Below are 25103 nucleotides of genomic sequence, written 5' to 3' on the forward strand. Positions count from 1 at the left end.
GTCTTCCGAACTCTCCGATCTGTCTTGAGGCCATCGTGGACTGCGCGTGGCAGAGAGAGTCTGTCTGTCTTGAACATGCCTCCCTCTGCTCGCGACCAACAGACAAGGATCCACGTCCTGTCTCACCCAAAAACAACAACATGCAGCAAGGACGCCACGCACCTCATCGCTAGCTCCGTCGATCTCCGTCCTCTCTGGTAAAAGGGCAGAGAGACTGCGAGTCACAGCAGCGCGGTGGCCTTCGCTGAGACGCCAGAACTGACGGACAATTGATGGATCGCCCGTCTGATTCATGGAAGCAAGGGAACGTTCACAATTGGACATTGGCAACAACATCAAAGAGGGCCGGAAATTGTGTCTGCACACCCCTCACATTGGGATGCACTCTTGAATCCAGCCTTACCCTGCGCCGTGGCTGCTAGTGGCCTCCCTCGACACGTCGCTGCAACCATGCCAAAAACGACACAATGTAAACAAGCTAGAATTGGCCCAGAGCCTCACGTACGGGTGCTCGGGGGGAGACTCTTTTGTTTGACGCCCGTCATCTCGCCTCCGCATCGTCAAAAAAGCCATGGCGAAGGCCGCTCGGCGTGGAAACGTCACCTGCTTCTCCTTGGGTGCACCCAGTCGCGCGTCATATGAGGAGCGGAAACATTCTGGTCGAAGGCATCGAAACTGAGGCAGAGGAATATCACGTCCGTGCTAATCAACAAAGCAGACCGGGATAGCCACGCCAGAACGCTCACACTTCCAACTCTGGTCTTATTGCGGACGGCGACCTATATCAGATAATCAGCAAGAGAGATGAGCTCGGCGGACCAAGAAAACAACGCAGAGTTGGTATTCCGGCTGCGTTTGCGCCGCCTTTGTTTCTGCCTGCTATTGCCGCAGCGTTTGCCGCCCAGCAGTGTGGCAGTTTGTCTATTGTCCGCCGTTTCTTTTTCCAGAATCCCATTGTGGCTGGCGATGCCCCTCGTTGCTTTTCGCGAGGGGTCGATAACGGGATGATGGATGATCTCCCTCCCTTCTCTCACGCCATGTCTCTAGGCTTCTTTTTTTCTCCATGTTTTACACGGCGCTTGTGGCTTCATCCTCATCTAATCTGGACGCCGCGGCCAATCGCTCCACGCAGCCCGACTGTCAGCTTCTCGCCATCTCGCCACTGCCGGCCATTTCGCAGATGCAGTAAACGGGCTCAGAAGCCACGAGGAGGACAGGATCATGCGCAGCGTCGAGGCACACAAACGAATCAACGTGGTCAATTAGAATGTCGAGTTAGATTGCCACAGGCACACGACAGCTCCTAGCCTCTCGCATGTGCTCCCTCTGTCGCGTCCTACAAGCACAAGGAAGGACGAGGTCGAGGTCTGAGCCGTCGAATCGTCCGGTCGTCGTCCAATTCTCTGAACGGCTCTGTGCACTGGCAGAAGCACATCGGCGACGTCTCTGGATGGGACGACAGAGCCCTGCATTTGGCCCTTTTGATCCCTCACGATATCCCGTCAGTACAACACCGGCGGTACATGACGGCGAAGCGTCAGCAGCATCTCGTCACCGGCCCTCAGTCCCCTGCCTCCGCGGACGCAGTCCCTGGTCGGGTCAGAAAATCCAGAAAATCCCAGACCTCACACACCAGGGCCGGACTCTGTCCCAGAAGCACACACCCCCCGGCACGGACAAGGGTAGCTGCCACTGTTTCGTTCCGAGCACCCCACCACGGCATCCCTTCGCCATCCTTGTCGCTGCCGTCCTTTCATCCACTCGTCTCTCACTGCCCCTTGGAAAACCTGGTCCTCTTGGGATCCAGAGACTGAAAAGTCCACCGGCCGGCCGAGGCGTGTGCGTAAAGGTACAGACCGCAGAGTACCTGCGCTACGAATAAACTCGCTCGGTCTGCCGTTTGCCCACGCGACGCTGGACCTTCTAGTCCCTGTTCCTCCTCCACCATCGACAGGGAATCCCATCTACCACCACCGCACACACAAAAACGCGCCTACCACCGCCTGCCATACTTTATTCGTTTGGTTCCCAGGTTTCGTTCTTCGTCCCCTCTACTTACACCTACGGCCCTTCCCACAGCCCCCATTCCATTCGTTTTCACCAACTACATTCTCTCGTTCAACCTCAACTCGGGTCTTGCCCATCGACAACCCGGCTCGTGGAAAGTATCTCGACCTCACGCCATCGCCCGGCATCTCATTCATAACGACCCAGTTTTACCCATTCATCCTGTCTAGAGAGTTTCTATACGGAGCTCTCTTACAGACCGAATCACCACCAGTGCCCATGTACACGGCTGGTCACCCGCGTCTTCCATATATCTCGTTCTCCCACAAACGCCTATCCGGGACTCTCTCGCCAACTCGCCGCTTACATCCGTCGACGTCCCGTGGCCGCCTCGCCTCTCCGGAGTTCTGTCCTCATCTAAGGTAGTCGACACGGCCTGCCCATCAGGCGTTAGGATTCGTTCCAGCTGCCGGCTGATCTGTGGTCTCATCAACGACCACGGCTCGGGCAGGCATTTCAGCGTTTGGATAGCACCGGCGTTGAGCAAACAGATTTGGTCCACCCGGTCTCCGGCAGACCATCTTCAGTCTCGTCTTCCGTTCAGCGTTTGCCTACTTCGTCCTTCTCGTGAAGGACACTCACAGCACCACACGTTTAGTTCTTGGCTTTGACAGCCCCAGTTTCAACCATGGGTTTACCTCGAGCTCTCCCCATCGTGGCCGGCGCACTTGCGCTCATCGCCACCATCACGATCGTCGTCATCCACGTCGTGCTCGCCGCCCACATCACCCAGGTCTCGCCCGTCAGGACGTCGTCAATCTTGTCATCGGTCTTGGAGGGCATTCTGTTGGTGGTTCTGGGATGGATGTTGTCGGCGAACCTGATCTCCAGCTTCCGGAACTCGTCGAAGCGGATCATCAGCGCCATGTTTGCTGTCAGCCTCCTCACCTGCACCCTCGCCACCGCGGCGTCGGTTGCCACGATGATCTGCCTCAGCAACGCGACGAGGGACCTGTCGGATTCTGTTCTCGGCGCGAAGCAGACGAGCTTCCTCATCGCTTCGTCGGTGGCCCTCGGCCTCTGCTTCGCGTGCCAGCTCATCTTCATCGTCATCCACTTCGTCCTCGCACGCCTCTCTGCCCGCGAGCAGGCAGACCCTTACCACACCGACGAGGAGTCGCGGAGGTCGCCCAACTTCCACGTCAAGTCGGTCAAGTCGATCCCGTACAGCCGCACCACGCCCACGTACGAGAGCAGGAGCCGGTCCACGTCCATGGGCTCCCAGACCCCGCCCCAGTCCAGCAGCGGCCGCTCGGCCACCGACACCCTGAGCTCCATCCGCTCGTCTCTGTCGAACGTCGTCCGCCCCATCTCTTCGAGGACGCGCCTGCTCCCGTTGAGAGAGAAGCGCAGGGCGGAGTCGATCGACTCCAACCACTACCGGTCCCGGTCCAGCAGCGTCAACGAGGACTCGTCCTTCGACTCCTGGGACACCTCGTCCGTCGACATGCAGAACCGCATGACCGTACTTGGCACATCCTCTCCGGTTCCCGGGGGCCGCTTCCTGGAGACGATCCCTGCCAGCCCAACCACAAGCCGCAGCCCCAGTCCAGGCACGCCACTCGACCTGGACTTGGAGCCTCCTCGCACGCGTCGCAGGAGTCGCAGCTACAGCCCCGTCGGAGACCTCCGCCGCCCCGAGACCACTTTCACCATGCAGTCTTCGGCCAGCGACGGCGAGCTCCGGCGACCCGAGCCCGCCTTCACCATGCAGGGCTCGGCGAGTGAATCGCACATTCACCCCCTGTTCCGTTCCGACTCGCCGGACCCCCCGCCCATGGTGACGCCCGGGACTATGGTGGTGGCCGCGCCCGACGCCGGCCGTGTCATTTCGGACAGGCACAGCGTCCGCCGCATGAGAAGCGGCAGCCTGCCCTCCGGGCCCAGCCCGCTCAGCCGCACCAGCAGCGTCGAGAACTTCTTCCCCAACGGCGCCCCCGTGAAGGAGGAGAAGGAAGAGCTTGAGTCGCCACAGGAGGAGGACGAGGATCCCGCCGAGAGGCAGATGACGCCGCCGATTCCGGAGTGGATCCTGACCGCGGGGGCCCGGACGAGCCTCAACGGGTACCAAAGTCGGAAGCTCCGGGTCGAGGACGGGGACGTCAAGCCGGGGCAATCATGATGATGACGGACGGCGGCGGTGGCCGTGTGCCGCGTCGCCCGGAAAAATTAAAAAAGGAAAATCGGGGGAGAACCTGACCCGGCGTGGTCCTCATGAATGTCTAATTCCTATTCTGTCGTTCGGCGACAACAAGGAGTATAACTCGGGCGGTGATACCATATTTGAGGGTTTATTTTTCTTTGTCACAGCGCGGCGTTGTCCCGGGAGGTAAGGTGGAAAAGGCAGGGTCCGGCGGCGAGAGGCCGTCGACCAGCTAGAATAGCTACAGCAGCTACAACAATATTAACGAGTCAAATGAATCATGGCCTTTGTGAACGTGGGCGTGTTTGATGTGATCGGATTGGCGGCGATCTGTAAGGGAGTAGACTATCGCGACGGCGGCGGGCCCGACGGGACCGGCTCAGATCTCGGATCATAGATGATCCCGATACGCCATCGTCGGGCCCGATCCGGTGGGGAACCTGGAGGGCACAGGCAGAATCTTAGCTCAGCAGCTCACCCTTTGGATTTCCAAGTCGGCTTCAAAGAACTTGGAGACGAATGGAAGGCCAACTCAAAGTCCAGAAGGAGACTCAGTGCGGTAGAAGGCCGCCCTGGGTGATGGCGAAAGTACCCAACCGTCAGACATTCTTCGTACAACTCCGGAACGAACGCCTTTGTAACCCGACCGTTCAGAGTACGGTAGAAACCGGTGCAACACCCCGCTTTCCGGTGGCTGCCAGATGGGAAAATTTCTGCAGGATGGCCTGCGATGGCTTGTGACTGACGATTTGATTGAATGGAATGACTGTATTTGACGTGAGGCGCAAATAAGAGCAGCAGGACTCTTTTTCATCCAATGGTTCCAACGGCTTCCCTGGCTGTCCAGACCGGCCTCACCCCTCACCAACGACCCCTCGCCTCGCGTCGCCTGCCTGGCCTCACCTGCCTAAATCATGAGCACCGCCACTCTTCCATGGACGAAAGAATTAGGTTGGACGTGAGGCACTCGACCGCTGCAGGTAACCATCTACCGGCTTCCTGAGATAGTCCTAGTCTGCGTACCTTGGGCCTTGGTTTGGACAAACTGAGGGGAGAGTCCAGTTAGGTAAGCCAAGGTGTGGTGGTGTTGTGTGAAAAGCACCGCGGTCATTGGAGGTACCTCAGCCAACCAACCGTCGTCCAGGCCCCCCACCGAGCGGCAACCAAACACTGACTTCAGGTCACCACTTACCTTCGTCATCTCCATTAATTCTGAACTCGCCTTTAACCTGCGCACAACACAACTTCTGGGTGACGGATTTCCCATCTCTCACCCTCCGCTTTCCGCGCACCGTTTTCCAGCGCAGCCGTCCCCGCTCAGCTACGCCCTCGACCACGTTCCACCTCACCGACCGCTTTCTGTGATTCCCCTCGTCGTCGCAGCCTTTCCGCTGCTCTGAAGCTAGCCAAAATGAAGGTCACATTCAAGGTACGCAGCTCTGCACCTCCGCCCCGGACGCCACGCCCTTCCGTGTTGCGTCGCTCTGCTTCACGCGACCCCTCCCGAGCTTCAGCTGACCGTCGTTCTCTCCCCCCAGGACTTGAAGCAACAAAAGTTTACGCTCGATGTCGAGCCCACCGACCTTGTGCGTTGCCCCCCACTTCCGCCTCCGCTCCGAGATCCTCTGCGGCGACGCCCCCGGGACTAACGAGATACACAGATCTCTGCCGTGAAGCAGAAGATTGCCGGCGAGAAGGGATGGGATCCCAAGGACCAGAAGCTTATCTACTCTGGTGGGTGGTCTCGCGCAGACACGCCGCCATGGCTTCGGCTGACCAGGTTTTAGGCAAGATCCTGAAAGACGACGACACCGTCGAGTCCTACAAGATCGAGGAGAAGGGGTTCGTCGTGTGCATGGTGAACAAGGTCGGTAACCCGCGGATGCCCTCCGCTCGCTGATGTGCTGACCACCCGATAGCCCAAGGCACCCAAGCCCGCGCCTGCTGAGTCTTCTTCCGCCGTCCCCGCGACCCCGGCCCCCCGCGTTGCCTCGACTCCCGCCGCTCCTCCGGCCCCCGCCGCCCAGGCTGCTGCTCCCGCCGCGGTGCCCTCCACGCCGACCCCGGCTGCCCGCAGCACCGGTGGCGATGCCTCTAGCACGGATCCCTCCATGGCCATGGGCGCCCAGCGCCAGGAGGTCGTTGCGAACATGGAGGCCATGGGTTTCGAGCGCTCCCAGATCGACGCCGCCATGCGTGCCGCATTCTACAACCCCGACCGCGCCGTCGAGTACCTGCTGAACGTAAGCACGAAGCACCCGACGAATGGCTTGGCTTGGCCCGTGACTGACGCTCGATAGGGCATCCCCGACAACGTCCAGGAGGAGCAACAGCAGCGCCAGGCCGCCGCCGCCGCTGCCCCGGCTGCCGAGCCCGCTGCGGCCGCGGCCGGTGGCGAGGAGGGCGTCAACCTGTTCGACCTCGCTGCTCAGCGCGGTGGTAGTGGTGGAAGCGGTGGTGCCCGCGGTGCTGCCGGTGGCAACACCCAGGCTGCTGCTGCTGCCGCCGCCGCGGCTGCCGCTCAGGGTGGCTTCGGCAACCTCGACTTCCTGAGGAACAACGCACAGTTCCAGCAGCTGCGCCAAGTCGTCCAGCAACAACCCCAGATGCTGGAGCCTATCCTGCAGCAGCTCGGCGCCGGCAACCCCCAGCTCGCGCAGCTGATCGCCAACAACCCCGACCAGTTCCTCCAGCTCCTGGGCGAGGAGGTCGACGACGACGTGCCTCTGCCTCCTGGCGCGCAGGCCATTGCCGTTACCGAGGAGGAGCGCGACGCCATTGAGCGGGTAGGTACTTCAGGAGCGTGACCGTGTGTGGCAATACTGACGGTCTCTAGTTATGCCGCCTCGGCTTCGACCGCGACGCCGCCATCCAGGCCTACTTCGCCTGCGACAAGAACGAGGAGCTCGCGGCAAACTTCCTGTTTGACCAGCCCGACGACGATGACCCTCCCGCGAACTAAGCCGATTTCGAACGACTGCATGACAAACCCATTCTACGACAGACACGCAAGGCTCAGGGATTACCGGACGGGGGAGAGACTTGAGGATACCTTTATGTCCCAAGAGGGCGAAAGGTTCTGAACGCCAGGGGCAACAGGGGCGCTCGTCTTTTGCAGCGGGGGTAGATGACTATTTTTTTTTCTTCCCAAAAAAGAAAAGGCTGGCGGAGAAGGCCAGAGATTATTCGTCATGCGGGGAACGAGTTGACGCATACGAACTCGCGGTTGCAATTCGATAGCTTCATCTGTTGGCCAGGCGTGCTCCTGTCCTGGCTTGGAAGAGAGCGTGGCGTCGGTCCTAGGTAGCCAGGCCAGGTAGTACCAGGTAATTCAACTTTTCACATGCCATTGGTTGTCCGCCGTGAATTTCGTTATGTTCGAAGGGTGCGTGGGGGTGAGGTACGTTCCCATGAGGCCAATTCGGATTTGGCCTCATCGAATTGGCCTCACCCGCACTGCTGCCTGACGACCGATGGCGTGTATAAATAAACAGCGTCCGCACCCGTTCTACTTCACTCGATCTCTTCTTTTCTGTATACTTACCTGCTCGAATGGCCCGGAGATCAAGAGTTCCGGGCCGTGGTGCTGGGGGACCTGCATTGCATAGCGCGGCCGTGCCCCTCGCCGTATGGTGCTCTCTACGAGGCCGTACTGGGCCAATTTTTGATTTTGAAAGTCTTTTTTTCATTGTGTTCGTCGCCACTTTGCGGCGATACGAAGAAGAAGGGTATCATCAGTTGCGTATAATTGAAATGATTGTTTCTGTGCCTATGCTCTCCTGCTGGGATTGAGAGAGTGTGTGTCTGTGTACGCTACCTAGACTGTTCCCATGTATGGCCCTTTTCGCCTCTGCGAAATCATAAAAACACACGCAAACCAAAACGCCGCCCGATGCAAGTTTGAGCCCTCGAGGAAGCGTTGTACGTCCTCGTAGGGCGGTAAATAGGGTATCTGTCTCGTAGCCTTTCCCGAATCCTGTCCATTCACCTACCCCCCCTGGAACTCCGAGCCACACCGCCAAGCCAACCTTGTAGAGGCCAGCGGCGGGCGACCTCATCTGATAATCTCGCCGCGCATGTTGTACTCCACGGCCTTCTTCTTCGCCTTGCCCGCGCCCCTCTTCTTGCGGCCCGCGTCCGGGTCCATGTTGGTCTCGTCGATGGTGATCATGCCGTCGGCGTCGACCGTGATCTGGGGCCCGACGTGGGCCGCCTGAGACCTCGGCTTCTTGCCTCCGCCGGTCGAGGACTCACCCGCACCGGCACCACCACTAGCATCCTTATCGCCGGGCTCCGCGAGCGAGGCGAGCTTCCTGGCGTTGATGGCGTCCTTGGCGGCCTTCACCTTTGCCTGCTCGGCGTCGAACTCGGCCTGCTGCTGGCGCTGGGCGGCCATGATGGCCTCGACGGGCTCGTACTCGGCCTTTGTCCAGGTCTTGTACTCCTCGAGGTCGATCTGGAGCTCCTTCTTGCCGACGAGGATGGCGTCGATGCGGGCGGGGGCGTGGCGCTCCTCGCGGTTGAACTTCATCTTGACGTGGCGGCGGTTCTTGCCGGGGAACATGCCGGAGATCATCTGGAAGTCGGTGCCGAACATGCGGAGGCCGCGGTAGAAGAGCTCCGTCTCGTCCTCGGTCCAGACGTTGGGGCCCTTGAGCTTGGAGCCGGTGCGGTAGCTGTTCTGCGTCGTGAGCGTGGTGAAGTCGTTCTCCTCGATCTCGAGCATGTCCTCGGCGTTGGCGTCCGCGATGGCGTGCCGGTCGAGGGCGAGCGAGTTCTGGTCGACGACGATCTGGCCGTCGATGATCTGGAACTGCGGGCCGCCGCCGCCGCCGCCGCCGCCGGACTGCTGCTGCGGTTTCGCGACGGGGACGGGGGCCGCTGGCGTGGGCGCGGGGGTGCCGCTCTCTGAGGCGATGTCCTCGGAGCCGTTCCTCCTGCTCTTGAGCTTCTCTCGGGCCCTGGCCTGCTTATCGCGGTGTCGCTGGAGGAGTTCGTCGTGGCGGGAGAACTTCTTGCCGATGCGGAGGTCGCGCGTCAGGTCGCCCATCGTGAGGACGCTGAGGTCGGCTTCTTGGTCCTCGGCGTCGTCCGGCGTGACGGAGCGGGCCCGGCGAGGGGGTCGTTTCCTGGTCGCGGCGTCTTCCCCGCCCTCGGTCGCAGCGCCGTCTGTCGTTGCGGCATCCTCCGTGGTCTTCTTTTTCCTCGGTCGGGCCGGTCGCTTCGGGGCCTCGGTGCCGTCTTCGGTCGGTGCGTCGTCCTTCTTTTTCCTCTGGCGCTTCGGTTTAGGGGCTGCTGCTGCGCTTTCGCTACCCTCGGCGGCGTCTTCCTCTGCGGCCTGAGGGGCTCGTTTCCTGGCTCGCGGCTTGGCGGCGGGTTTTGGGGTGTTGCTGGCGGGCGTGGGCTCGGTCGGGGTTTCGATGGAAGCTGCTACGTCGGTCGCAGGAGCGGTCGCAGGAGGGGTTTGCAGCTGGGCGGGCGTCGACGTTTCGTTGGATTGAGTGCCGGTGATTGAAGTTGGCGGGGCATCCGTCGCGGGGGTGGCCGACGACGAGGTGGTCTCGGTGGTGGAAACCTCAGCGGGCTGCGTGGGTGTGGTGACTGTCGCTTCTATCTCTTTTGTCGGTTTCGATGTCGTGGTATCGGCGGGCGTTTGTTGCGTCTGTGGTGTCGCCGTCTGTATGGCGTTCGAATTGGTCGATGGCGGGGTATCAGTGCCCTCAGTCCCGGCAGGTTCTTGGCCTCCCGCGGTCTTATCGACTGACTGCGCCGGCTGGTCATTCGGGACGACAGGAGCGTCTGGCTGTGTCACAGGATCGGCGGCGGTCGAAGACGGAGCCCTCGACGGTTGTGAGGAGGCAGCACCAGGCGCTCGAGGGCGGGCCATGGGCATTTTCGGCTTGAAAGCCATGCCTCCCTTTTTCTTGAACATTGAGCTCATGATGACGGTGGTGATGGAGCGTGCCTCTTGTTATCGATGTGGAAGTAGCCTCATGGCCGGGTCGGAGAGGCTATGGTGAGTCGATTTCGGTCGGAGATTTGGCTCACACCAGAAGTTTGAAGACGGCCCGCGGTGACTGGGTGGGATAAAAAAGTAGGCGGTTTTACTTTATCAAGGGACCCGACGATTAGCCGGGGCCTCAGGTTTTGCGCGGGGCGCCTACTGGTCGATACCTAAGATGACGAGTCTCCACTTGCGTTAGCGTGAGGAGTGGGACCTCGCTGGGAACGTGAAGCATCGGCGTCAACCTCGATTTTTCCAACTCCTTTGCCCAAGGTTCCCTCCCCCAATTCGTCTGCGCGAAAACCCGACCACTTCCCGACCCTCTCGACACCACGCATGGCCCGAATCAACGTGTATTCATCCTCTGCCATTCCTATCCCGTCATCTTCATCTGTCCGACGAGCCGGAGGCCGGGTGCACGCGCTGTCTCTGCATCTCCTGCCTTTCTCATGCCTGTAGCGACCTCAGCCCCGACTGCCTCTCCCCGTCCGTCCACCTTATCCAAGATGGAGGACAGGAAGAGACCTCCCATCAGCACCGCCGAGGATCTCGCTCCTCCCAGCAAGCGACATCAAACCGTGAATGGCAGCAAGTCCAAGGGCGATGGTGGCGATACCGCCGAGGAGCACTGGATCGAGGTAAGTGTCACGAGACACGGTTTCCCAACACACATCAAGTTTTCTCAACAATCAATGGAACCCCACGCGATCCCCCTCCGCCATCAATGGCTGCGCGACATCACGATCATCGATTGCCCCCGGCCAGTCTCAACACTGGCGGATCGCGGTCGACTGGCCTGGAATGGCCTTTCGGTCGGCCGCCGAGGGCGACGAGGCTGGCTGACCGACGATCCATCTCCCTGTCTTCCACGCATCCGATTCCTTCCCACATACTACCCCGTCTATGAAAACGATCGCGTGACGCGAAAACACACAAAGGGAATGGCCGAAGCTGATGATTGAGTTCAGAACTACCAAAAGGGCGCCATATATAGGCAACTCCAGGAAACAAAGAGGGAAAAGGCCGACTTCGAGTCACGCGTCGAATCGTTACAGAAAAATCTCGTCTACCGGGAGGATCATATCCGCATTATCGAATCATGGTGGAAGCAGGTCGGTCTGACTGATCCCTTGACTCGTGGCTCGGGCTGACTGTCGCAGGTCTTGGAGGAGATGGAGCAGCTCGTGGATCCCGCGCTACCACCACCGACAGGCCCATTAAGTGAGTTGGCGCTCGGAATGCCGTGGATTGATGCTGACGGACCCCAGACCCTCCGTACATCACTAGTACGCATTTTAAGGACAACGATGAATTTCAAAGACACTTGAACGACACCGCCTCGGATATCAAGAAGCGCGCCGAGGCCGTGCTTAGTCGCATCGCAAGCGCTCGGGGCGAGATCACGCCGAATATCGCCGACTTGGAGGCGAGGGTGAATAGTCTCCTCGCCCAGCAAAAGGACTATCTGGTGAAGCTCGACCGGGCGCACCAGGAAAACGAGCAACTATCGGAAGACCTCAACAAAGCCAGCTTACGATTCTTTAAAGCGGAGAAGCGTATGGACAGGCTGAAGAGTGCGCAAGTACAGAAGCTCGAACAGCAGTTTATTGCCAGTGCGAAGCCGACAATCGCCGGCGAGAACGGCAGCGATAATGCCGAAGCTAATGGCAACGCGGCCGAGGCCTTGCTCAAATTCGAGGAGGCGTCGGCGGTCGTCGCGAAGCAGAAGGAGCAGCTGGAGTCTGCGCAATCCGATATCAAGACCCTGCAGGAGGAGAACTCGGCACTCAAGGCGCGGAGGGAGAGTTTGACCGACGAAGACTTTATCCGGACCGACGTGTTCAAGCAGTTCAAGAACCAGAACGAGGACCTGATCAAGAGGGTGAACCACCTGGAGGCGACGAACAAGCAGCTGCGGGAAGAGGCCGACAAGCTGCAGTCGGAGCGGACGGCGTTCCGGACGAAGCTAAACGACGAGGCCCAGATGATAACGTCGGATCTGGAGCGACAGGTGGAGGAGCGCGACGCAGATTTGACCCGAATCCGAGCGGCCCGAGACGAGTGGTACGCCAAGGCGAACATGCTGGAGACGCGAGAAAAGGAGGAGAAGCAGGCGCACCAGCACCTGAAGGAGTTGACGGGTGCTCAAGAGGACCGGATCCAGTCGCTGGAGTTGGAGCTGCAGCGGTTGAAGCCGGAAGACCAGCAAATGACCGATCCCGACCCGGACGTGGACAGCCTGCCCGCCGAGGAGCTGTTGGCCAAGTACAAGAAGCTGCAGCAGGACTTTGAGTCCATCAACAAGGAGTTGCCGGCACTGCAGCAGGCGTACAAGCGATCTATGACGTTGTCTCACAAAAAGGTCATGGACTTCACGGCCCTCGAGGAGCGCGTATCGGCCGCGCTCGCCGAGAAGCAAAAGGTGGACCAAAAGTACTTTGCAGTGAAAAAGGACGCCGACATGAGGGATCGCGAGCTCGGCGTGCTTCGAAGTCAGAACCGGAAGAGCTCCGAGATTGTCGCCCAGCTCAAGGAGGTCGAGGCGCAACATCGAATTCTTATCAGCAACCTAGAGAAGCAGCTTTCCGACCTGAAGCAGGCGAACGCGTCCATGGCTGCGGACCACAAGAAGATGGAGACGACCAGCTCCGACGCTGCGCGCCGGGTTGAATCGTACAAGAACCAGATTAGCGAGTTGACGACCCTCGTCAAGTCTCGCGATGCGGCCGTCGCGGCGGCGAGGGAACGCACGACCACGCAGGAGGCAGAAGTGGAGCGACTCAAGGTGCGCGCAGACCTGGTGCAGAAGGAAAAAGACGATTGGAAACGCAAAGCGTTGAGCAATTCGTCGGAGGAAGAGGAGATGCTCCGAGTAAGTCTGCCCCATGTATGGGCGAGGGCGCCGCTAACGAAAGCAGACTTTCGCACTCTGTACTGTATGCCGCAACAACTTCAAGGACACGGCCCTGAAGACGTGTGGCCATCTGTTCTGCCACCAGTGCGTGGACGACCGGATCAGCAACCGCATGCGAAAGTGCCCCAACTGCTCACGGGCGTTCGATAGGTTGGACGTCATGTCCGTACACCACTAGCCATCGCAGGCGTCCCGCTTGAACTTCCGACTCGTGTAATATGACCCGACGTGTCGGCCGCGTCTTCGACGTTCGTCGAAGACGCATGTGCAATTTGGAGTTTGTTTCAGCAGTAGGGGTTCATGGTATGATACCTTGGGGTTGGTCCAGAGGATGCTTCGCTTGGAAATGAGGATTATTGTACTTTTACGTGTATGGTAGACGGCCTGGACCCGAGTATGTACATACTATCGCACCCCGTTTGGGGCTTTTCTTCACAAGGTCAGGGAGCGGAGGTGTTGATGTACGAAAGCCGGGTGTACAGGATAGACCTAGAAAGTCGCCTACCCATTCATGCTGTTTTCCGGTATCTGACTGTGACACTATCTTACTATGACAAACTACCTTCTGCTCGTGGACCCAAAACCGGTACTCTCCTGACGCGCCGATGAGCTGGAAGACGACGACCGCGAAGGACCGGCTCCCCAGTTGCTACTGCTGTCGTTTCCCCAGCCCGAGCCGTAGCCTTGGTTCCTGTTGTTGTTCCGTCCTTGATACAGGCCCGCCCCGTACCCAGCGGCACCGGCAGCCGCCGCTCCCGTCCAGAAACCGGGCCTCCATCCCTGCTGACCACCACTCTGCGACCCCGAGGGCTTCGTGCCCGGGTACGGCGGTGGCGGGTCGTTGTTGTCCGGGCCGAAGCCGGGGTTCCATCCGCCTCCGCCTCCACCACCTCCGTAACCACCACCGCCACCGCCTCCCCCGCGACGTCGAGGACCTCCGGCCCTCCGATTCTCCGCGCCAGCCACGCACGCCGAGTACACGATCCACCCGAGCACAGCGAAAAATAAAATCGCGAACAACACACCCCCCAAGTCCGTCCCTCCATCCCCTCCCCCTCCTCCCCTACCGAGGTCGGGATACCTCCGCTCGCCCTTGTCGGTCAGCGCGAGCCTGTACTCGACGCCGCAGCTGCCCCTCAGCACGTAGGGGTCGTCGCGGGAGTCGTAGCCCTCGCAGACGACGTCGGTGGAGCCGAGCTTGAGCTCCTCGGGGAGGGAGGCGACGCAGGACCACTGGACGTCGTCGGGGGCGTAGCCGGACCCTTGGTTGGTGCAGCGCATGACGTCGATGTCGTCGGCGACGAGGTCGCAGAGGGCCTTGCGGGAGACGCACTTGAGCTGGGGCGCGGCGGGGACGCGGCGGTGGGTGGTGAGGGCGCCGTGGCCGCGGAGGGTGAGGGATTTGACGTCGGAGAGGAGGATTGCGTTTTTGGGGGCTTTGGCAGCCGTTGTGAAGGGGAGGAGGGTGAGGGTAAGGGGGAGTGTGAGATGCATTTTGGGTGGTGTTTGGTGAGGATGGTGGGTGTGGTGTTTGGTGCGACGTGCTGTCGCCGCTTGTGAAGACCTCCGGTGAGATCAGAGCATAGGGTGAGTTTCACCAAATATGTGGTCGTGTATTTCGAAGGTGGTGTGGTTGTCTGAGCAGCCTCAAAAATTGAATATCTGATTAAGTTCAGGCGGTGAGGTTGAGGACAGATATGAGGTTGGGTGAGGCTCCTCGCTCGGTGTGCTGGGCCTGAGGAGGCGACTTGGACGATGAAGATTGGATGGGATCAGATACGTCACTTTCGGTGAAGGAGTGGCGTAGCCAGTCAGATTGAGCCACATCACATGCCTCGCGTGGCGGTATTACATAATGCAGCAAAGTCTCCATCGTGGAAGAGCCAAGCTTCTTCCACAGGAAAACGTTGACTTGGCGCGTTGGTCACTGCAGCGGGTTTGCCAAGGCGGGCCTGGCTGCAATAGCATCTGCCCCTTTTCCCTTTCCAGTCGAAAGCATCTTTTGGCGGGGGTGGGTGGTGTTGGTCTCAATTCTCTCGGAGAACAACGATGCCCCGAGATGCACCCCTCAAGCTTCTTCCTTGGATGCTCCGTCCCCCCGCCCTCTGAGGAGGAGGAGTTGGGTTACGTCCCCCATCATCGGGAATGCCGCGCGGTCTCCCGTTCCCAACGACCTGGCATTTCTGTGAAACCCGTTCGTCGCTGGCATGGCTCCGTTTTTATGATTTGAACGCTCGCTTTCGCTATCGTTTGTGTGTCGTTTCCACACTTTTACGTATGAACGCGGGGCGGTTCCTAGACGGATCGTCGGCGACGGAGCTCCACCGCGGAACGCCGTTGAAGAGAGCTGGGAAACGGAGGGAAGCGCAAGATCAGATAATGCAGGTCGGTTCATCTTGCTGCTGCGTTGTCTTACCTTGCCCTATTTCATTTCTCTCATGCGCCGCTCAGCATGCTGGGTCGGGCGCATGCAGCCGTGGCCGTGCCGTACATGATGTCCTGCCGGGTTCACGTAACGAGGGACTTTGGTGGTGGGAATTTCTCACTGTCGACGGTCCGGTGAGTTGGTCCGAAGCTTATCACGGCGACGCAGGCTTCGGACGACGCCTGGAACTCCGGCTCTCGGTACCGACGACGGCGTCGACATCAGTCTGAATTGAGGCTGTCACGGTCTCGGCGGCCCCATCACATGGCGTGACCTTGTTGGTTCACCGTGTTGGTTCATAGTGGATAGGGTTCAAGATTAGCAGAGCTGCGCCGCTTGGCCACACGGGTTTCTCCTGAGATGAGGAACTATGCATCCTTAACAAAACACGATAAGGCGCAACAAGGCTCATGCTTGATCACGACGGGACATAAGCAACGACATACCCCGCAATGTTTGACAAGATCATGCTCCGCATGCGGCAGCGGCATGCACGCCGTAGGCTGCTCACTTTTATCTACGAGCCGGCGTCCAAACTCCAGAAAGGCTCTGCGGAGTACGAAAAGCTTGCGACATCCGGAAGATTATGGGAAGACTTCTTCCAGCCCTGCAGCAGCCGCCTCATGGGCTACGTCGGGGTGCAGCGGGATCTCAGGGATATGCTGGACGAGGTTGATCGATACAAAACCGATCTCCCGGCTCTGTCGCTGAGCCGGTACCTGGTTCCCGAGCACGCGCAGCAGTCCGTCATGATCGAGGACAACCCTATGCGTATCGGCGACGCGTGCCAGGTATTTGACTTCCTGGACAAGGAGCGGGGTTTGGGGCTGGGTTCTATGATTGGGGTGACGTCGAGCGAGCTCGCCGCGATGCGCATCCCCCGGACCGAGGAGAATGAGAGCCCCGCGAAGGTCGAGCTCAAGAACCAAATCATCGCATCGCAGTGGGTTGCCGACAACGCGGCGGCCAAGCGTGGCACCGCAGGCGTCAGCGAGATCGAGGTGCGGGACCTTGCAGCGGCCTCGATCAGAGGCACCTCCTCCGAAGCCGTGTACGGCTTGTCCTGGGGAGGCAGAGTGCCGCTGGGAGGATACCGGAAGCTGCCGATCCAGGTGCAGAGCAACCACCTCGCCGTCTTCCCGTACCCGCAGGAAGTCCCAGCGTGCGTCCGGAGGTTCTTCGAGTGGCGGGACGCGCAGCACGCCGCGAGGGAGCTTCACCCGCTCGTCCTGGCATGTCAGATGACGGCTTATTTCGTCCACATTCATCCGTTCCCCGACGGCAACGGTCGCGTCAGTCGGTTGATCATGCAGGACTACATGGCCAGGCAGGGCTACCTGCCGACGATTTTCGAGGACATGGACCGGGCGAGGTATCTCCGGATGATCAGCGAGGCCTGCGAAGGCAGGCCGCGGGAGTTTGTCAAGGCGGTGCTTGAGGCTCAACTTGTGGTCAGCTTGAATCCTGGTCAGAAAGACGATGATCCAGAATACGTGTGGGACTCTGTCATACCGTAGGGAGTTGTAGACAACAGAATCCACTCCATGTGTAATCAGTCGTCATTGACTCATCGCCGCGTTGTTTCCCTCCAACGTTGCAGCCATTCCTCAATGTTTCCGAGTTGCGTGTGTTGTCTCGGAGACTTGGCGGTGTCATTTAGCGTCCCGGGAGACCGCCATTCACTATTGACCGCCCTGCTTGATCAGCAGAAAGGAGTTGAAACAAACGGTGGCCTGCACTGCTCGCATATCGCATCGAACCCGAGCAGAGGCGATTGGGCAGCCCCGTTAGCTGCACGACGGATCCATCGCCAAGTGCTCGCAGTCGGTCGAGTCAGTGGACGGCGCGATTGTCTGAGAGCGTGGCCGCCATCTTAGCCGGGACGTCGCTTAGATGGCGGTACGCCACACCGGGATTGACAGGGAGCCCGCGGGGCGTTTGGGCACAAGCTTCGGCTTGCCCCCCCTTCCAGTCTTCCAGAACGTATCGGAACTCACGCGTACCGCGTATTCCCACATTTTGTGAATGTCCAGTTCACGATCCGTCGCACTGACGTGAGACCTCGACGTGTGGCAGCCGGTGCAGGCGTATCCTTGTGTCGAGACAGGATCAAGAGTTCGTCGATTCCTCTCACACACTGAAAGCCAAGAACAACGACGTCCAAAGTTGATACGCCGTATGTTGAGACGACAAGACTGCTTCTCGCGGCAACCGGCGACAGCTCGATCGTCCCGTCACTGGGATAGGAGACACGGTGTGATTGGCCAGGAGTTTGTTCCTGGGACTAACATGCTCGGGTTGAAAGTTTGTGTGCGTGTTTGTGGAATGGGTATAGGATATAAGCACTTGTTAAACCCCGTACCGGGCGAGGCATGTCTCAACAATGATGCCAGCCGTCAATGGGCGTCGTAATCATAGGGCGTAGATAGTCTCCGATGGTTGGGAAATGGTCGAAACGGCCGGCACGGTGTCTCCGCGCCAAAGGTAAATGGTCCGTCGGGTGCTGAGAGTGTCACCGACAGGTCTGACTTGCGTGTTGGAATCCTTCGCGCAACCATGGCACCGTGGCATCGGGCCCGAGGGGAACGTTAACACCGGCGCACGTTGTTCGACCGGACCCCAACGTTGGGCCTGTATCCGTACCCGTGCGGCGGCATGCTCGAGATATCAGTCAGGGGTTTCTTTTTCGGTGTGCTGCTCGTCGTTGATCGATTATCCGAAAAACAGCAGGGTGCGTCGTAAAAATGCCCTGGTTTGCGCAACATTGGAATCTCAGATTCATCAGAAGCCCCACCGCGTCGCAGAGTTCTGGAACCGCATTCTGAGGACAGCTGGGGAAAGGAAATGAAGAGATCGGATTTCGGAGTGGTAAAGAAGCCCGAGGGAGGGGCAAAAAGAAGGAGAAGCAGAAGAACCTGAAGCTGCGAGAGCTGGAGCTGGCTAAGCGAGTGCGGCCGACGGCTGACTCGACCGGGATAGGAGGTACGTACCCGAGCCGACGTGACGGGACTGGCTTAGCACCACGCCTGTCTGAGAGGAGAGAATGACTGAATGACTGGACTTTGGCTCTGTGGTGACTGGTCATGACGTGCAGACTACCTATCTGGAATCCTTCCACGGCCATATCGTCCATCGAATCGTTCTGCAAAGAGTCAGAGCCCGAGGGAGCGGAGTGCTGCCCGGTTGGGTGATGCTCTCGTCCATGTCGCCCGCCCGCGCTTTGGACCTCGGGTTAATTGCTTGCATTGGATGCGTGTTCGGAGTCGTCTGTTCTTCGACGAACCTTTCAACTCAAGGCGGAAAGAACTCTTCTTTCGTCGCATGTGTTGCACACCACCCTTCTGCTTGTCAAATTGTCACTAACATGCTAACCGGCTAGTCCCCTGGATAGCAAGCGAGATGTGAGGGACGAATCGCAATCAATCGACATCAGCTGAAAACCGCACGAATGGTCCCGCTAGAGAGATAAATGATTCTACGGATATCCCCTACCATAGTAGATGGAAACCGCAGCAAGCAAGCAAGCTTCGACAATGTGGTCCCAATCCCCAATCCCGGGCCCCGTCCTCGCACTCTACGCAACCCCGAACGTCTATCCATACGCAGCGCTGTCTATCACGCGCCGCCAAAGCCTGCACCCGTCATACCAGTGCGCATAGGTTATCCTGGATAGGCTAGGAGTTGCGCACATGTCGTCGAGTCTGTCTGCCTGGTGACACAGGCCGACCGACGCCTTACGTCTGCTCGTACACGATATGACTCCGCCGTGTGTCCCCAACATGGATGCGGCTTATTGTAAGCAAATACAACTACGCCTGTCGTCCACGAGGCGAGTGACTCTCGCCGGTTGGATCTGCGGATAGATAGTGGCCCCCCTGCCAGGCTAGATTGAGGCGCAATTGATACTAACCACTCTTCGGGAAGTTGAACAAGTGCGAGGGCAGAAACGGGTCGGTTGCGTTCGAATTGCTGTTGTCGTTGGTTGCCATACCGCGTAAGACGGTCCTCATTGGCCGTCGTATGCATCTCGTCGGCTCGTCCACCCCGGGTCCAGAGGTGAGAGGCGCACCCCCAAGTCAAAGGTCCATGGTCGAGGTCGGCCCAGTCGAGCTCCGTCCACCGTTCACCCCCGTTTCCACCCCGGTCTCCATTTCGATTCTCTGTGCTTGCATATATCAAAAGTCCCCATCCCAGTCCCGTCCTGGCCAAGGTTGCAAGGGCTTTTCCCTCTGCTATCCGCCCAGTACTTACGGATACACTAATCCCCATCCTGGCATGCACCCCGAGTGGAAACGCCTCTGTTTTCCCTCTTAAATTTCTTAATCATTGAAGAAGAAGGGTCGCCCTGCCTACACCCAGCGTCGTCTTTGATTTGCCTGCTGCTTCATTTCGTTGGTCCCTTTGTCGCCGGAGGACGATCCATCGCCACAAATCTTTTCTTGGCCTTCGCCATCCGCCATCCTCTTTATTTTATTCCTTTTTCCCCGCAGACAGCTGTCACGACGTCTTTCGTAAATCGTCGAGACAATAAGCGCGTGCCTCTCCAGCGCACTTACACACGACGACGACGACATCACCACTCTGCCTGCGCCTCCCAGACGGCTTCAGACGAAACAACCGCACAGCTTGCGCGCTGCGCTCATCCGCGCAACGAGCGCGCCTTAAAACCCTCCTCCCACGTCTCTCGATAGCTCTGTTAGGAGCTACGCAACACCCGCCATGGCCCCCGAACACGAAAACCCCGTCAGCGAGAAGCCGACAGAGCTGGTGGAAAAGGCGGCCAGCAATGGGCCCTCATCCGACAGAGGATCCTCCCACGGCGAATCGACAGAGGTGGACACGCCGAACCAGCACAGGAAGCCCGCCGCCGTCGATCTCGAAAAGGCCGATTCCAAGGTCGTCGCCCCCAGAGATGTCTCCGACGACCCGTACAAGCACCTCCCCGAGGACGAGGCGACGATCCTCAAGCGCCAGATCACCACCCCCGAGATCAAGGCCGGCATGCTCACGCTGTACCGCTACTCGTCCACCAACGATCTGATCATCCTCGCCGTCGCCTCCATCATGTCCATCGCCGTCGGCGCCGCCCTGCCGCTCATGACCGTCATCTTCGGAAACCTGCAGGGCACCTTCCAGAACTACTTCAACGAATTCCCGCCCACCGCGGAGGCCAAGAGCGAGTTCAAGAGCGAGATGGCCGGTCTGGTTCTCTACTTTGTCTACCTCGCCATCGGCGTGTTCGTCGCGCAGTACATCACGACTGTCGGGTTCATCTGTAAGTTACACGCCGCCGGGAAGATGCCGCTTGCTGACCACACCAGACACGGGAGAGCACATTAGCGCAAAGATCCGCGAGCACTACCTCGAAAGCTGCATGCGCCAGAACATTGGCTTCTTCGACAAGCTGGGCGCCGGCGAGGTCACGACCCGCATCACGGCCGACACCAACCTGATCCAGGACGGCATCTCCGAGAAGGTCGGCCTGACGCTCGCCGCCATCGCGACCTTCATCTCCGCCTTTGTCATCGGTTTCATCCACTACTGGAAGCTCACGCTCATCCTGCTGTCGACCGTCGTCGCGCTGCTCCTGAGCATGGGAGGCGCGTCGTCCTTCATCGTCAAGTACAGCAAGCACTCGATCGAGTCGTACGCCCACGGGGGCAGTCTCGCCGACGAGGTCATCAGCTCCATCCGCAACGCCGTGGCCTTTGGTACCCAGGACCGCCTGGCCAAGCAGTACGACGAGCACCTGACAAAGGCCGAGTTCTACGGCTACAAGGTCAAGGCGACGATCGGTGTCATGGTCGGTCTCATGATGACCATCCTGTATCTCAACTACGGCCTGGCTTTCTGGCAGGGCAGCAAGTTCCTCATCGAGGACCACATCCCCCTGTCCAACGTGCTCATCATCATGATGTCCATCATGATCGGTGCCTTCAACCTCGGCAACGTCGCCCCCAACGTGCAGGCCTTCACCACCGCCATCGCCGCCGCCGCCAAGATCTACAACACCATCGACCGCGTCTCCCCCCTGGACCCGTCCAGCGATGCCGGCCAGAAGATCGAGAAGCTCGAGGGCACGATTCGTCTGGAGAACATCAAGCACATCTACCCGTCCCGTCCCGAGGTCACCGTCATGGAGGACGTCAGCCTTACTATCCCCGCCGGCAAGACCACGGCCTTGGTCGGCGCGTCTGGTTCCGGAAAGAGCACGATCGTCGGTCTCGTCGAGCGCTTCTACGACCCCGTCCGCGGACGGGTTTTCTTGGATGGCCACGACATCAGCACTCTTAATCTGAGGTGGCTGCGCCAGCAGATGGCTCTCGTCAGCCAGGAGCCCACACTCTTCGGAACCACCATTTACCAGAACATCAGATACGGACTCATCGGCACCAGGCACGAGGACGCCAGCGACGAGGAGCAGAAGGAGCTGATCGAAAAGGCCGCCAAGATGGCCAACGCCCACGACTTCATCACCGGTCTTCCCGAGGGGTACCTGACGAACGTCGGCGAGCGCGGTTTCCTGCTCTCCGGTGGCCAGAAGCAGCGTATTGCCATTGCCAGAGCCGTCGTGTCCGACCCCAAGAGTGAGTCATGATGAAACTCGTCACAAAACCGAGCTAACCTTTGCAGTCCTCCTCCTCGATGAAGCCACTTCCGCGCTCGATACCAAGTCTGAGGGCGTGGTTCAGGCCGCCCTTGAGGTCGCCGCTGAAGGCCGCACCACCATCACTATCGCCCACCGTCTGTCCACGATCAAGGATGCCCACAACATCGTCGTCATGTCCAACGGACGCATCGTGGAACAGGGAACCCACGAGGAGCTCCTGGAGAAGCAGGGCGCCTACTACAACCTCGTCAGCGCCCAGAACATCGCCCGCGTCAACGAGATGGACGCCGACGAGGAGGCCGCCATCGACGCCGAAGACGACGAGCTCATCCGCAAAAAGTCCAGGGTCTCCGAGAAGGGCTTCGTCGCCGACCCCGAGGACGACATCGCGGCCAAGCTGCAGCGCAGCACCACCTCCAAGTCGCTCTCCAGCATCGCCCTCCAGGGCCGAAAGGAGGACGGCGAGGTCAAGTACAGCCTGTGGACGCTGATCAAGGTCATCGCCGCGTTCAACAAGCAGGAGTGGCACCTGATGCTGGTCGGTCTCTTCTTCTCCATCATCTGCGGTGGCGGCAACCCCACGCAGGCCGTCTTCTTCGCCAAGCAGATCATGACCCTCTCCGTGCCCGTCACCCCTGAGAACGCCGCCCAGATGAAGAAGGACTCCGACTTCTGGAGCGCCATGTACCTCATGCTCGCCGGCGTGCAGTTCATCGCCTTCGTCGTCCAGGGCATCCTCTTCGCCAAGTGCTCCGAGAGGCTCGTCCACCGCGTCCGAGACCGCGCCTTCCGCACCATGCTCCGCCAGGACGTCTCCTTCTTCGACAAGGACGAGAACACCGCCGGCGCGCTCACGTCGTTCCTCTCGACCGAGACGACCCACCTCGCCGGACTCAGCGGCGTCACGCTCGGCACGCTGCTCATGGTCACGACCACCCTGGTCGCCGCGCTCGTCCTGGCCATCGCCATCGGCTGGAAGCTGGCCCTGGTGTGCACCGCGACGATTCCCATCCTGATCGGCTGCGGCTTCTTCCGCTTCTGGATGCTGGCGCACTTCCAGCGCCGCTCCAAGACGGCCTACTCCAACTCGGCCAGCTACGCGTCCGAGGCCATCTCCGCCATCCGCACCGTCGCCTCCCTGACCCGCGAGAAGGACGTCATCCGCCAGTACCAGGCCTCGCTGGCCGTCCAGCAGCGCGCCAGCCTGATGTCCGTCCTCAAGTCCAGCCTGCTCTTCGCCGCGTCGCAGTCCTTCATGTTCCTCGCCTTCGCCCTCGGCTTCTGGTACGGCGGCACGCTCATCGCCGACCTCGAGTACAACATGTTCCAGTTCTTCGTGTGCTTCTCCGCCGTCATCTTCGGCGCCCAGTCGGCCGGCTCCATCTTCTCCTTCGCCCCCGACATGGGCAAGGCGCACCAGGCCGCCAACGAGCTCAAGATCCTCTTCGACCGCAAGCCCACCATCGACACCTGGTCCGAGGACGGCGCCCCGCTCGACGCCGTCGACGGCACCCTCGAGTTCCGCGACGTCCACTTCCGCTACCCCACCCGCCCCGAGCAGCCCGTCCTCCGCGGGCTGAACCTCGTCGTCCGCCCCGGGCAGTACGTCGCCCTCGTCGGCGCCTCCGGCTGCGGAAAGTCCACCACCATCGCGCTGCTCGAGCGCTTCTACGACCCCCTCTCCGGCGGCATCTACGTCGACGACAAGGAGATCAGCACGCTCAACGTCAACCAGTACCGCTCCTTCATCGCCCTCGTCAGCCAGGAGCCCACCCTCTACCAGGGCACCATCCGGGAGAACATCCTCCTCGGCGCCGCCTCCGAGGTCACCGACGCCCAGGTCGAGCACGCCTGCCGCGAGGCCAACATCCACGACTTCATCGTCTCCCTCCCCGAGGGCTTCAACACCGTCGTCGGCAGCAAGGGCGCCCTCCTCTCCGGCGGCCAGAAGCAGCGCATCGCCATCGCCCGCGCCCTCATCCGCGACCCCAAGATCTTGCTCCTCGACGAGGCCACCTCCGCCCTCGACTCCGAGTCCGAGCACGTCGTCCAGGCCGCCCTCGACAAGGCCGCCAAGGGCCGCACCACGATTGCTGTCGCCCACCGCCTCAGCACCATCCAGAAGGCCGACATCATCTACGTCTTCGACCAGGGCCGCATCGTCGAGCAGGGCACTCACGGGGAGTTGATGAAGAAGAACGGCCGCTATGCCGAGCTGGTGAACCTGCAGTCGTTGGAGAAGAGGCAGTAGACCGGGAGGCATCTGAAAGAATTTGATTTTTTTGCAAGGGGAAAAAGTGCATACGTCAGCGGAGGTCCAATTGCGTTGTTCGTCTCCAGAGATATCCGGATCGAAGACCGATCCACGTCGATTTGCTGCATTGTTTGGGCGTTTTGTTTTGCGATTTACGATAGAACTGGGCCACGATACTCCCGTTGTCGGGGTCAGCTAACTGTTCGACTGAGACCAAAAAAGGGGGTCTTGTTGATGATCAACGAGAAAGAGAGAAGACGGTTTAAGGGTTGAGAACTAGACTCCCCTCCCCCCTATAGTACTGCGGTACTTATTTTAGATGTAATTCCAATCACTCAAGACATTGATGCGTTCTGGGAGTGTGGGTGACTGAGGTTGGAGTGCTGACTGTCGGTGTACTGTGACTGGAGCCATTGGATGGTGCAACGAAGAACAACAAGTTGAAAGTCGACTGTTTGACATGTTCTCTCATAAAACTTCACATCGACTCATCGTCAGAGGTCTCAACAGCGCGTGACCTCATCCGTGGCCTTGCGGTCCTGCGCGTTTTCCCAGTAGCGTCTGAGCTCTTCAGTCTTGCGGCTGATTCGTCCCTACTGCCCACCTCCGTTGACACACCCAGACAGGCGCGTCTCATCGTCTCTCATTATCTTCGCCTGTGTATTCCGTGCTGCTTTCATATCGTG

General features: G+C 59.7%; 7 protein-coding genes across 7 annotated transcripts; 5 read left to right on the top strand and 2 right to left on the bottom strand.

Moving 5' to 3' along the window:
• Positions 1-2695: 2695 nt before the first annotated feature.
• On the top strand, positions 2696-4189 carry CkaCkLH20_09435 (uncharacterized protein; the record flags this gene model as incomplete). Its single annotated transcript, XM_038892150.1, has 1 exon — positions 2696-4189. The coding sequence occupies one exon, from the start codon at positions 2696-2698 to the stop codon at positions 4187-4189; it is 1494 nt and encodes a 497-aa protein (XP_038742386.1).
• A 1432-nt stretch (positions 4190-5621) lies between these two features.
• Positions 5622-7172, top strand: CkaCkLH20_09436 (UV excision repair protein Rad23; the record flags this gene model as incomplete). The annotated part of the gene is made up of 7 exons (XM_038892151.1): positions 5622-5681; positions 5749-5796; positions 5872-5944; positions 5998-6077; positions 6130-6453; positions 6511-6996; positions 7047-7172. 7 exons carry the CDS (start codon positions 5622-5624, stop codon positions 7170-7172), a joined length of 1197 nt encoding a protein of 398 aa, XP_038742387.1.
• Positions 7173-8264: 1092 nt separating this feature from the next.
• Positions 8265-10151, bottom strand: CkaCkLH20_09437 (myb-like DNA-binding domain-containing protein; the record flags this gene model as incomplete). The annotated part of the gene is made up of 1 exon (XM_038892152.1): positions 8265-10151. The coding sequence occupies one exon, from the start codon at positions 10149-10151 to the stop codon at positions 8265-8267; it is 1887 nt and encodes a 628-aa protein (XP_038742388.1).
• A 569-nt stretch (positions 10152-10720) lies between these two features.
• On the top strand, positions 10721-13306 carry CkaCkLH20_09438 (BRE1 E3 ubiquitin ligase; the record flags this gene model as incomplete). Its single annotated transcript, XM_038892153.1, has 5 exons — positions 10721-10852; positions 11183-11326; positions 11375-11435; positions 11483-13086; positions 13133-13306. The coding sequence occupies 5 exons, from the start codon at positions 10721-10723 to the stop codon at positions 13304-13306; spliced, it is 2115 nt and encodes a 704-aa protein (XP_038742389.1).
• Positions 13307-13686: 380 nt separating this feature from the next.
• On the bottom strand, positions 13687-14622 carry CkaCkLH20_09439 (uncharacterized protein; the record flags this gene model as incomplete). Its single annotated transcript, XM_038892154.1, has 1 exon — positions 13687-14622. The coding sequence occupies one exon, from the start codon at positions 14620-14622 to the stop codon at positions 13687-13689; it is 936 nt and encodes a 311-aa protein (XP_038742390.1).
• A 1383-nt stretch (positions 14623-16005) lies between these two features.
• Positions 16006-17070, top strand: CkaCkLH20_09440 (fic/DOC family protein; the record flags this gene model as incomplete). The annotated part of the gene is made up of 1 exon (XM_038892155.1): positions 16006-17070. The coding sequence occupies one exon, from the start codon at positions 16006-16008 to the stop codon at positions 17068-17070; it is 1065 nt and encodes a 354-aa protein (XP_038742391.1).
• A 3202-nt stretch (positions 17071-20272) lies between these two features.
• CkaCkLH20_09441 (ABC transporter) lies at positions 20273-24414 on the top strand (the record flags this gene model as incomplete). Its single annotated transcript, XM_038892156.1, has 3 exons — positions 20273-20828; positions 20875-22140; positions 22187-24414. 3 exons carry the CDS (start codon positions 20273-20275, stop codon positions 24412-24414), a joined length of 4050 nt encoding a protein of 1349 aa, XP_038742392.1.
• Between the last annotated feature and the right edge of the window lie 689 nt (positions 24415-25103).

The sequence above is a fragment of the Colletotrichum karsti genome, assembly GCF_011947395.1.
Source record: "Colletotrichum karsti strain CkLH20 chromosome Unknown Scaffold34, whole genome shotgun sequence".
Taxonomy (NCBI): domain Eukaryota; kingdom Fungi; phylum Ascomycota; class Sordariomycetes; order Glomerellales; family Glomerellaceae; genus Colletotrichum; species Colletotrichum karsti.